This window comes from Macrobrachium rosenbergii, chromosome 3 (assembly GCF_040412425.1).
Source record: "Macrobrachium rosenbergii isolate ZJJX-2024 chromosome 3, ASM4041242v1, whole genome shotgun sequence".
NCBI classification, from domain to species: domain Eukaryota; kingdom Metazoa; phylum Arthropoda; class Malacostraca; order Decapoda; family Palaemonidae; genus Macrobrachium; species Macrobrachium rosenbergii.
In genome coordinates this window covers 54,372,192-54,385,504 of record NC_089743.1, presented here as the reverse complement: position 1 = coordinate 54,385,504, position 13,313 = coordinate 54,372,192, and the positions used below count along the sequence as shown (strand labels likewise).

The 13,313-nt window shown below is 32.1% G+C and overlaps 2 protein-coding genes across 2 annotated transcripts; both read left to right on the top strand.

Moving 5' to 3' along the window:
* Nucleotides 1–326: 326 nt before the first annotated feature.
* LOC136855800 (cuticle protein 19.8-like) lies at nucleotides 327–1,012 on the top strand. The gene is made up of 2 exons (XM_067133157.1): nucleotides 327–504; nucleotides 628–1,012. The coding sequence occupies exons 1-2, from the start codon at nucleotides 430–432 to the stop codon at nucleotides 889–891; spliced, it is 339 nt and encodes a 112-aa protein (XP_066989258.1). The 5' UTR covers nucleotides 327–429; the 3' UTR covers nucleotides 892–1,012.
* Nucleotides 1,013–3,727: 2,715 nt separating this feature from the next.
* Nucleotides 3,728–12,536, top strand: LOC136851322 (uncharacterized). Its single transcript, XM_067125345.1, has 6 exons — nucleotides 3,728–3,739; nucleotides 4,543–4,638; nucleotides 4,799–5,047; nucleotides 8,326–8,574; nucleotides 12,016–12,111; nucleotides 12,273–12,536. Exons 1-6 carry the CDS (start codon nucleotides 3,728–3,730, stop codon nucleotides 12,534–12,536), a joined length of 966 nt encoding a protein of 321 aa, XP_066981446.1.
* Nucleotides 12,537–13,313: the final 777 nt, after the last annotated feature.

The following is a 13,313-nucleotide window of genomic DNA, read 5'->3' as shown; positions in this document are numbered from 1 at the left end:
CTTCTTACCCACAGGAAATTTAATAAGTGCAATTAACACTAAAATATAATCAATAAGGTCTATTCGCAGCGCTAAAAAATGATTTTAATCTGTTCAGGATTTAACTATTGCTTTAAAAAGCGGAGAACTGAAGTAGGAAACTTAAAAGGCAACAGCACACAAACATGCATACAGTATAAATATATATACTGTATATGGTTATATATATATATATATATATATATATATATATATATATATATATATATATAAACACCATTAAATAATTCTTATGATGGTATTGATTCCGTCACTCATGAGATGAGAAACAGTGCCCCTCATCCTGAGAGTCATTTCTTTGCAATATTTAACCAGTCTAATTACTGCGAGTTCCTTTAAATTCTTAATAATGATTTTGGATTATTACAGGTAATCGTCCTCTTGGCTGTCATGGCTGTTGCCACAGCCGACTCTGTCCCATCCTATCGCGCTCCTGCTCCATCCTACCATGCTCCGGCTCCCGCGGTAAGTTTAAATCCTTTATCTTATGATATGATTAAAAAGCAAAGATTTCAGGTTTTTATTACTTTTTTGCTATAAATGTATCTAGATGATAAAACTTTTTATGATTTTCTCTATAATTTCCAGGGCCCAGCTCAGTACAACTTCAACTACGCCGTGAAGGACGACTACTCCGGCAACGACTTCGGACACGAGGAAGGTCGCAACGGATATGACACCCAAGGCAGCTACTACGTGCAGCTCCCCGACGGTCGACTCCAGAAGGTTGATTACGTCGTCAATGGCGACTCTGGTTACTTGGCACAAGTCAACTACCAGGGTGAGGCTCAGTATCCCAGGTATCAGCCTTCTCAAGGATACCAACCTGCACCAAAAGTAGGATACGCTTAAGGATATTACTGGATTTCTACGCAGCAATGGATAACTGAGAGGTCATGATTGAATATGCTACAAGTGTGGAGTGACTCGTTGCTTATTTATTATGTACATAATCGATTTACAAATAAATGTTAGTAAGGTAGTTCATTTTTTTCATTATCCAATTGGGTTTTAAAGTTACTATGGTCATACAAGCTCGCTACTTCGATATTATTACTTATTGATTATGTCTGTTACTGTATTGTGGTGTATTTTCCTTCGCTTTGCTTCTGGGGAAGATTTTAATAGAAAATCATTTATTTAATAAAATAAGCCTAGCAATTGTTACATGACTAATTAACCATTTTTGCCCAAAATATTTCTTGTAATGTAGTATAGTACCTACTCCAACATTTGGAAAGATAGAATGCCTGCCCTAAGTAAGGTTTTATAGTACATAGATTAGGGAACTATGAAGCCCTTAAATTTAAATTTAAGGGTATAATTATGACACAATCCCAAAGTACCCAAATTATCACCCAAATGAAAATACAATTTTCCAAAAGACTATATTTTATATAGAAGACTACCATAGATCTGGAACAGAACAATTTGTAGTAATATGGTCAGACAGCACTGACAGATTGTTTCTGACTAAGGTGAAATACTAATAATTAGGAAAACGATGCTAACCAGCAAAATACATTCTGTATCGGAATTCCGGATCCATTCCAGACTGATACACTATTCTAAGCTAAGAACACTGATAAAATTCACATATTATAAATACTCTGGTAAACATTTCCTAATGATATTTAGATTTTTGGTAAAACGTATGTCTAAGATAATGAGCAAAATAAGTTTATTTAGCTGGATCAATACATAGCACATCGAAGAAGTTTTAGATAAGTATGTCTATAATTTTCCAAGATAATGGAAGAGCTAGCACTACTATTTATGAATGCAAATGCTATGTATTTCTTTCATTCGCTTTATGCAAATTACTCTAATGATCTGAGGTGACAGGTGATCAAGAGACTTTTTCCCAGTTATAGGTCATGATTGTTGCCTAAGCCAAAGAGACTATTTACCGATATAAAATCGTGAATACAATATATAAGGAGAGAGAGAGAGAGAGAGAGAGAGAGAGAGAGAGAGAGAGAGAGAGAGAGAGAGAGAGAGAGAGAGAGAGAGAGAGGATATGTGCATTAGAAGTTTATTAAATAATATTTATATTCCATCATTTGATATAACTCATATCTAGAGCGAAACTGCAACAAACATTGCGAAATGTAAAAGCCCTTTTTACTGCCTGACCTTCGACCTATCTCAGTTCGAGTATTCAGTCTAGCTAGATGTCAAAGTAAAGAATATCTATATAATTAGGGAAATATAGAGGATTAGCTATGAAATCAAGATTTTCAGAAATGAGATAACTTGGTTAGGCATTAGTTAATTTTTTCTGGTTTTGAGTATTTTACCCCAACGCCGATAAAATGAACACTTTTCCTCTTAGTCTGAGGATGAACGAAGTAAAGTGAAAAGAGGGAAAAAAGAGAGTGACACACACTTTGACATAAAGAGACACCGACAAAAGGCTACGGAGGCTGAAGCAGTTGAGATATACATATATATATATATATATATATATATATATATATATATATATATATATATATATATATATATATATATATATATATATATATATTCTTCTTCTTCTTCTTCTTCTTTTAACGTGCTTTTTTCCCATTTTTGTATGGGGTAAGCACGATGCCTTCTTTTGAAGGACTTTTTTGATTTGGCTTTGGGGTAGACCTGTAGTCTCGATCGGCTGCCCTGCCTGACATCGCATAGACCCCGGTAGCGTATGTTTCATGTATCATACCCGACCCGAACGCCCTTTCTTCCCAGCAGCGAGAAGTTATTGCGCGGGTAGGGCGAGAGTTCGAGAGGTGTGAGATGTTTGTTATGTTTTTTTAGAAGGTGTTGTAGTGGCTTTGTTTTGTGTGTATTTAGTCTGTAACACCCATTTGCTTTTTAAACAAACCTATCCGTTGATTACATATATAATCCCGGGATGTCTACACGGATAGCAAAGTGTCTGCCTCTCTGATCAGTCATGTTGATATATATATATATATATATATATATATATATATATATATATATATATATATATATATATATATATATATATATATATATATATATATATATATATATATATATATATATATATATATATATATATATATATATATATATATATATATATATATATATATATATATATATATAATATATTTAAACACATATGCACTAGACTGAGAAGAAAAGTGTAGGAATTTATTTGGTATTTAGAATTCTTAGTTCATTTCAGGAGGTGAAGACTAAATTATAATATTTTTCAAAGGATGAATAGATACTGTATATATCTATATATTTTCCCATGAGCTGTAGATAAAAAAAAATATTCTTTTTCTGCACTTTTCGAAAACATAAAAAATGGCAAAAAACCAAATAAGATAAGAACAAACCAAAATTTTCGAAAACACCAAAGAACCTGAGGAAAATTTGACAAGCCAAAGATATTACTTCAGGGATGCCTGAAGTTACCCCTAGTGACCAGGGCAACTCGTTGCTCAAATTTGAGTGTTTCTCTGATATTTCCGTTTTTGTAGTAATCGGTGACGTAATTTCTTCGTTTATCAGTCTCTCCATGAGCACAAATACGTGAGTTATACCAGGTAACATGATAGTCAGGGGCGTGGCTCTGGTGTTTCGTTGGCCTACTTCAAATCGTATATATAACCTATTGGCTGCCAACCACTGCACTCAGTTCCTTCTTTCTAGGTTACCAAGCAACATGGCTCTAACAGTAAGGAAATTTATTATTTTGCTTTCTTGGGTTCTGGAAGAAGTTATAAATATTTTCATTTTACTAACTGTAAATGATAAGAATTTGGCACAAATTACAGTAATAAAGAAATTTGCTATTTGTAATTATAATGGATTGAATGGTTCTTATCCACAGGAAATCTATTTTTTGCTATTAACACTAAAATGTAATCATTCGGGTTTATTGGCAGTGCTAAAAAATTAATTTACTCTGTTCATGATTAAACTATTGCCTTAAAAGCTGAAAACTGAAATAGGAAACTTGATAGGCAATATCATACAAAGATGCAAACAGTATACGTATATATATATATATATATATATATATATATATATATATATATATATATATATATATATATATATATATATATATATATATGTTGTACATCTGTAATTCAGTACATACCTACATATGAATACACACACATATATATATATCTATATCTATCTATCTATCTATCTATCTATATATGTATATATATATATATGTATATATATATATATATATATATATATATATATATATATATATATATATATATATATATATATATATATATATATATATATATATATATATATATATATATATATATATATATATATATATATATATATAAAACATTATTAACTAATTATTATGATGGTAATGATTCCATATCACTTAGGAGATTGAAATACAGTGCCTCTCATCCTGAGAGCCATTCCTTTGAAATATTTACCCAGACTAATTACAGTGAATTACTTTAAATTCTTAATAATGATTTTGGATAATTACAGGTAATCATCCTCTTGGCCGTCATGGCCGTAGCCTCAGCCGACTTTGTCCCATCCTATCGCGCTCCTGCTCCATCCTACCATGCTCCGGCTCCTGCAGTAAGTTTAAAACCTTTATCTTGTAATATGATTAAAAACAAATATTTCAAATTTATCTTACTTTTCTTGTTATAAAGGAAGGCTGACTTGAGAACTGTTTAGGGCAGAAGATTTTTGTCTGTATGATAAAATTTTCAATGATTTTCCCTATAATTCACAGGGCCCAGCTCAGTACAACTTCAACTACGCCGTGAAGGACGACTTCTCCGGCAACGACTTCGGACACAAGGAAGGTCGCAATGGATACGACACCCAAGGCAGCTACTATGTGCAGCTCCCCGACGGGCGACTCCAGAAGGTTGATTATGTCGTCAAGGGCGACTCCGGTTACCTGGCACAAGTCAACTACCAGGGTGAGGCTCAGTATCCCAAGTATCAGCCTTCTCAGGGATACCAACCTGCACCAAAAGTAGGATACGCTTAAGGATATTATTGGATTCCTATGCAGCATGATTAAATATGCTACAACTGTGGAGTGACACGTTGCTTATTTAATATGTATATAATCGACTTACAAATAAAAGTTAGTAAGGTATTCAATTTTTTTTATTATTCAATTGGATTTTAAAATTATGATCATACAAGCTTGCTAATTTCGATATTATTAGTTATCGATAACGTTTGTTACTGTAATTGTAGTGTATTTTCCTCCGCTTCCCTTCTGGGAAAGATTTCAATAAAAAAAAAACATTTATTTAATAAATAAGCCTACCAATTATTACAAGGCTAATTAACCATTTTTGCCCGAAATCTTTCTTGTAATGCAGTACAGTATCTAATCCAATAATTGAAATGATAGAATGCCTGCCCTAAGTAAAGTTTTATAGTACATAGACTATGGTACTATGAAGTCCTCAAATTTAAATTTAGAATTTTAACCATGACACCATTCCAAAGATGCCTAAATTATCATCCAAATAAAAGTACAAGTTTCCAAAAAAATATATTTTATATAGAAGAGTACCATAGGTCTGGAACAGAACAATTTGTAATATGGATAGATATCACTGACAGGTTGTTTCTTGCTAAACTGATATACCAATAACTAGGAAAACGATGCTAACCAGTAACATACATTTCTCTGCGTATGTGAACCAGATGGTAAAAATTAACAGGCAACTAACAAAAGTCAAGAAAACTAGTTAAAAAAAAGCAAAATAATAAAAAAAAACAATGTTATTCAGAGAATCACACTGGTAACAGCATGGTCGTATCTCAGAATGCTGGGAGACAGTGAGGAAGAGAGAAGTATACATGTAAGTATACTGTCTGTATCGGCCCATAGGAATTCCAGATCCATTCCAGACTTATACACTATTCTAAGCTATGCCTACTGATAAAATTCACATATTACATAAATACTCTGGTAAACATTTCCTACTGATATTAAGTTTTTTTGTGATACGTATGTCTAAGATAATGAGCAAAATAAATTTATTTAGCTGGATTAATGCATACCATATGCAAGAAGTTTTAGATAAGTATGTCTATAATTTTCCAAGATAATGGAAGTGTTAGCACTATTGTTTATAAGTCCAAATATCATGTATTTCTTTCGTTCACTTGATTCACAATCATTACTCTAATGGTCTGAGGTGACAGCTGATCTACAGACTTTTTCTCAGTTACAGCCCATGAATGTTGCCTAAGTCAAACAAACTCTTTACTGATATAAAATCGTGAATACATTATATAAGGGAAGAGAAAGAGAGAGAGAGAGAGAGAGAGAGAGAGAGAGAGAGAGAGAGAGAGAGAGAGAGAGAGAGAGAGAGAGAGAGAGAGGATACGTGCAATAGCAGTTTATTAAATATTAGTTATATTCCATCATTTGATATATTATAAGTCATAACTAGGGCGAAACTGAGACAAAACATTGTGAAATGTAAAATTCCTTTGTAGAGTCTGACCTGCGACCTACCTCCAGTTCGAGTGTTCACTATAGCTAGGTGTTAAGGAAGAATATCTATATATTTCAGGAAATATAAGTAGATTAGCTATGACATCAAGATTTTCAGAAATGAGATAACTTGGTCAGGCATTAGTTTATTTTTGTCTGGTTTTGAGTATTTTACCCCAAAGCCAATGAAATGAATACCTTTCCTCTTCTTAGAGGATGAACGAAGTAAAGACGGAAAAGAGGGAAAATAAGAGACACACACTGACACAAAGAAACGCCAACAAAAGGGTAAAATGAAGGCTGAAGCAGTTGATATACATACATATATATATATATATATATATATATATATATATATATATATATATATATATATATATATATATAAAGCACATATGCACTAGAATGAAAAGAGCAGCATAGGAATTTATCTGGTATTTAGAATTTTTAGTTCATTTTGGGAGGTGAAAACTAAATTATAATATTCTTTAAAGGATGAGCTGTAGATAAAAAAAATATTCTTTTTCTGAACTTTACGAGAGGCTAAAAAATGGCAAAAAACCGAATGATATAAGAACCAAACCAAATTTTTGGAAAACACCAAAGAGCCTGAGGAATATTTGCCCAAGCCAGAGATATTGCTTCAGGGATGCCTGAAGTTGCCCCTAGTGACCTGGGCAATTTATTACTCAAATCTGAGTGTTTCTCTGATATTTCCGTTTTCCAAGCAATAGATGACGTCATTCCTTCGTTTGTCAGTCTGTCCATGAGCACAAATAACTGAGTTATACCAGGTAACAGGAAAGTCAGGGGCGTGGCACTGGTTTTTCGTTGGCCTACTTTAATTTGTATATATAACTGACTGGCAGCCAACCACTGCATTCAATTCCTTCTTTCCAGGTTCCCAAGCAACATGGCTCTAACAGTAAGGAAATATATCAATTTGTTTTCTTGGTTTCCGGAAGAACTTATAAGTACTTTGATTTTATTAACTGTAAATGATAATAATTTGTCACAAATTACAGTAATGAAGAAATTTGCCATTTGTAAGTATAATACATTCGTCGCTTTTTATCCACATGAAATGTAATAAGTGCAATTAACACTAAAATGTAATCATTGAGGTCTATTAGCAGTGCTAAAAAATTATTTTAATCTGTTCAGGATTAAAATATTGCTTTATAAAGTGGAGAACTGAAATAGGAAACTTGATAGGCAATAGCACACAAACATGCATACAGTGTTTATATGTATATATATATATATATATATATATTATATATATATATATATATATATATATATATATATATATATATATATATATATATATATATATATATATATATATATATATAAACATCATTAACCAATTCTTATGGTGGTCCAATTCTTATAGTGGTATTGATTCCATATCACTCTTGAGATGGAAAAAAAGTGCCCCTCATTCTGAAAGTTATTTCTTTGCAATATTTAACCAGTCTAATTACTGCGAATTCCTTTAAATTCTTAATAATGATTTTGGATTATTACAGATAATCGTCCTCTTGGCTGTCATGGCTGTTGCCGCAGCCGACTCTATCCCATCCTATCGTGCTCCTGCTCCATCCTACCATGCTCCGGCTCCGCAGTAAGTTTGAATCCTTTATCGTGTGATATGATTAAAAACCAAAGATTTCAGGTTTATCTTACTTTTCTTGCTATAAAGTATGCTGACTTGAGAACTGTTCAGAGCAAAAGGTTTGTATCTGAATGAAAAAATTTACAATGATTTTCTCTATAATTTCCAGGGCCCAGCTCAGTACAACTTCAACTACGCCGTGAAGGATGACTACTCCGGCAACGACTTCGGACACAAGGAAGGTCGCAACGGATACGACACCCAAGGCAGCTACTACGTGCAGCTCCCCGACGGTCGACTCCAGAAGGTTGATTACGTTGTCAAGGGCGACTCTGGCTACTTGGCACAAGTCAACTACCAGGGTGAGGCTCAGTATCCCAAGTATCAGCCTTCTCAGGTATACCAACCTGCACCAAAAGTAGGATACGCTTAAGGATATTACTGGATTCCTACGCAGCAATGGATAACTGAGAGGTCATGATTAAATATGCTACAAGTGTTGAGTGACACGTTGCTTATTTATTATGTATATAATCGATTCATAAATAAAAGTTAGTAAGGTAATTCTTTTTTTTTTTCACAATCCAATTGGGTTTTAAAATTATTATGGTCATAAAAGCTTGCTACTTCGAAATTATTACTTATTGATTACGTCTATTACCGTGATTGTGTTGTATTTTCCTTCACTTTGCTTCTGGGAAAGATTTGAATAGTAAATCATTTATTTAATAAATTAAACTTAGCAATTGTTACAAAACTAATTAACCATTTTTGCCCAAAATATATCTTGCAATGCAGTATAGTACCTAGTCCAACATTTGGAAAGATAGAATGCTTGCCCTAAGTAAAGTTTTATAGTACATAGATTAGGGAACTATGAAGTCCTTAAATTTAAATTTAGGGGTGTAACTATGACACAATCACAAAGTACCCAAATTATCACCCAAATAAAAGTACAAGTTTCCAAAAGACTATATTTTATATAGAAGACTACCATAGATCTGGAACACAACAATTTGTAGTAACATGGACAGACAGCACTGACAGATTGTTTCTGACTAAGATGAAATACTAATACTTAGGAAAACGACGCTAACTAGTAAAATACATTCTGTATCGGCCCATTGGAATTCCGGATCCATTCCAGACTAATACACTATTCTAAGCTAAGACTTCTGATAAAATTCACGTATTAAAAATACTCTGGTAAACATTTCCTAATGATATTTAGATTTTTGGTAAAACGTATGTGTAAGATAATGAGCAAAATAAGTTTATTTAGCTGGATCAATACATAGCACATCGAAGAAGTTTTAGATAAGTATGTCTATAATTTTCCAAGATAATGGAAGAACTAGCACTACTATTTATGAATGCAAATGCTATGTATGTCTTTCATTCGCTTGATGCAAATTACTGTAATGATCTGAGGTGACAGCTGATGAACAGACTTTTTTCCAGTTATAGGCCATGATTGTTGCCTAAGCCAAAGAGACTCTTTACTGATATAAAATCGTGAATGCAATATATAAGGGGAGAGAGAGAGAGAGAGAGAGAGAGGATATGTGCGTTAGAAGTTTATTAAATATTAGTCATATTCCATCATTTGGTATAACTCATATCTAGAGCAGTGGTTCTTAAACTCTTTTGCCTTGCGCCCCCCTCTGCATTATGTATAGACCCCACGCCCCCTACCACTGAAATTTTTGCAAACTATAATCTATAAACAATATGTTGTCTATTTGTATGCTATTATACTTATGATAACAATAAAAGACAATTCATAAACAAGATTTGAAAGTAAATTGACTTATATTTTGAATTCTTGGCATGTTTTGAGATAATAATTAGAAAATATATGGAAGCATTAATAACGTTTTTGGCAATTTTGTAATTAACATCACATATTAAAAAAATAATAGGTACCATTTGATAACACTGCTTGCGCCCCCCTTGGAAGCTTCTGGCGCCCCACAAGGGGGGTGCACCCCCCGTTTAAGAATCACTGATCTAGAGCGAAACTGCGACAAACATTGCGAAATGTAAAAGCCCTTTTTACTACCTGACCTGCGACCTATCTCAGTTCGTGTGTTCTGTATAGTTAGATGTCAAGGTAAAGAATATCTATATAATTGGGGAAATATAGTAGATTAGCTATGAAATCAAAATTTTCAGAAATAAGATAACTTGGTTAGGCATTAGTTTATTTTTGTCTGGTTTTGAGTATTTTACCCCAACGCCGATAAAATGAACACTTTTCCTCTTAGTCTGAGGATGAACGAAGTAAAGTGAAAAGAGGGAAAAAAGAGAGTGACACACACTTTGACATAAAGAGACACCGACAAAAGGCTACTGAGGCTGAAGCAGTGGAGATATATATATATAATTGTATATATATATATATATATATATATATATGGAGATATATATATATAATTATATATATATATATATATATATATATATATATATATATATATATATATATATATATATATAAATATATATATATATATATATATATATATATATATTATATATATATATATATATATATATATATATATATATATATATATATATATATATATATATATATATATATATATATATATATATATATATATATATATATATATATATATATATATATATATATATATATATATATATATATATATATATATATATATATATATATATATATATATATATATATATATATATATATATATATATATATATATATATATATATATATATATATATATATATATATAAATTTAGAAACATATGCACTAGAGTGAAAAGAAAAGTGTAGAATTTATTTGGTATTTAGAATTCTTAGTTCATTTCAGAAGGAGAAAACTAAATTATAATATTTTTCAAAGGATGACTAGATACTGTATATATCTATATATTTCCCCATGAGCTGTAGATAAAAAAAATATTCTTTTTCTGCCCTGGCAAAAAACCAAATAAGATAACAACAACCCAAAATTTTCGAAAACACCAAAGAACCTGAGGAAAATTTGACAAGCCAAAGATATTACTTCAGGGATGCCTGAAGTTACCCCTAGTGACCAGGGCAACTCGTTACTCAAATTTGAGTGTTTCTCTGATATTTCCGTTTTACTAGTAATCGGTGACGTAATTTCTTCGTTTATCAGTCTGTCCATGAGCACAAATAAGTGAGTTATACCAGGTAACATGATAGTCAGGGGCGTGGCTCTGGTGTTTCGTTGGCCTACTTCAAATCGTATATATAACCGATTGGCTGCCAACCACTGCACTCAGTTCCTTCTTTCTAGGTTCCCAAGCAACATGGCTCTAGCAGTAAGGAAATTTATTATTTTGCTTTCTTGGGTTCTGGAACAACTTATAAATATTTTCATTTTACTAACTGTAAATGATAACAATTTGGCACAAATTACAGTAATAAAGAAATTTGCTATTTATAATTATAATGGATTGACTGGTTCTTATCCACAGGAAATGTAATGTGTTATAAACACTATAATGTTATCATTCGGGTTTATTCGCAGTGCTAAAAATTAATTTACTCCAATACATACCTACATATAGCCACAAACACATACACACACGTATATATATATATATATATATATATATATATATATATATATATATATATATATATATATATATATATATATATATATATATATATATATATATATAACATTATTAACTAATTATAAGATGGTAATGATTCCATATCACTTAGGAGAGTGAAATATAGTGCTCCTCATCCTGAGAGTCATTCCTTTGAAATATTTAACCAGACTAATTACAGTGAATTACCATAAATTCTTAATAATGATTTTGGATAATACAGGTAATCATCCTCTTGGCTGTCATGGCTGTAGCCTCAGCCGACTTTGTCCCATCCTATCGCGCTCCTGCTCCATCCTACCATGCTCCGGCTCCAGCAGTAAGTTTAAATCCTTCATCTTGTAATATGATTAAAAGACAAAGATTTCAAATTTATCTTACTTTTCTTGTTATAACGGAAGGCTGACTTGAGAACTGTTTAGGGCAGAAGATTTATTTACGTATGATAAAATTTACAATGATTTTCTGTATAATTTCCAGGGCCCAGCTCAGTACAACTTCAACTATGCCGTGAAGGACGACTACTCCGGCAACGACTTCGGACACAAGGAAGGTCGCAATGGATACGACACCCAAGGCAGCTACTATGTGCAGCTCCCAGACGGTCGACTCCAGAAGGTGGATTATGTCGTCAAGGGCGACTCCGGTTACCTGGCACAAGTCAGCTACCAGGGTGAGGCTCAGTATCCCAAGTATCAGCCTTCTCAGGGATACCAACATGCACCAAAAGTTGGATACGCTTAAGGATATTATTGGATTCCTACGTAGCATGATTAAATATGCTACAACTGTGGAGTAACACGTTGCTTATTTAATATGTATATAATCGACTTACAAATAAAAGTTAAAAAGGTAGTTAAGTTTTTTATTATTCAATTGGATTTTTAAATTATGATCATACAATCTTGCTACTTTCGATATTATTAGTTATCGATGACGTCTGTTACTGTAATTGTGGTTTATTTTCCTTCGCTTCGCGTCTGGGAAAGATTTGAATAAAAAATCTTTTATTTAATAATTAAGCCTACCAATTATTACAAGGCTTTTAACCATTTTTGCCCGAAATCTTTCTTGTAATGCAATACAGTACCTAATCCAATAAATGAAATGATAAAATGCCTGCCCTAAGTAAAGTTTTATAGTACATAGACTAAGGTACTATGAAGTCCTTAAATTTAAATTTAGATGTGTAACCATGACACCATTCCAAAGATGCCTAAATTATCATCCAAATAAAAGTACAAGTTTCCAAAAGAATATATTTTATATAGAAGAGTATCATAGGTCTGGAACAGAACAATTTGTAATATGGATAGATATCACTGACAGGTTGTTTCTTGCTAAGTTGAAATACCAATAATTACGAAAACGATGCTAACCAGTAACATACATTTCTCTGCGTATGTGAACCAGATGGTAAAAATTAACAGGCAACTAACAAAAGTCAAGAAAACTAGTTAAAAAAAAGCAAAATAATAAAAAAAAACAATGTTATTCAGAGAATCACACTGGTAACAGCAT

Excerpts from the sequence above, each read along its gene's own strand:
- LOC136855800 (XM_067133157.1), top strand. The coding sequence starts at position 430 with ATGGCTGTTGCCACAGCCGACTCTGTCCCATCCTATCGCGCTCCTGCT. Across the intron at positions 505-627 it reads ACCATGCTCCGGCTCCCGCG|GGCCCAGCTCAGTACAACTT; the intron begins GTAAGTTTAAAT and ends TATAATTTCCAG.
- LOC136851322 (XM_067125345.1), top strand. Across the intron at positions 5,048-8,325 it reads GATACCAACCTGCACCAAAA|GGCCCAGCTCAGTACAACTT; the intron begins GTAGGATACGCT and ends TATAATTTCCAG. Across the intron at positions 12,112-12,272 it reads ACCATGCTCCGGCTCCAGCA|GGCCCAGCTCAGTACAACTT; the intron begins GTAAGTTTAAAT and ends TATAATTTCCAG.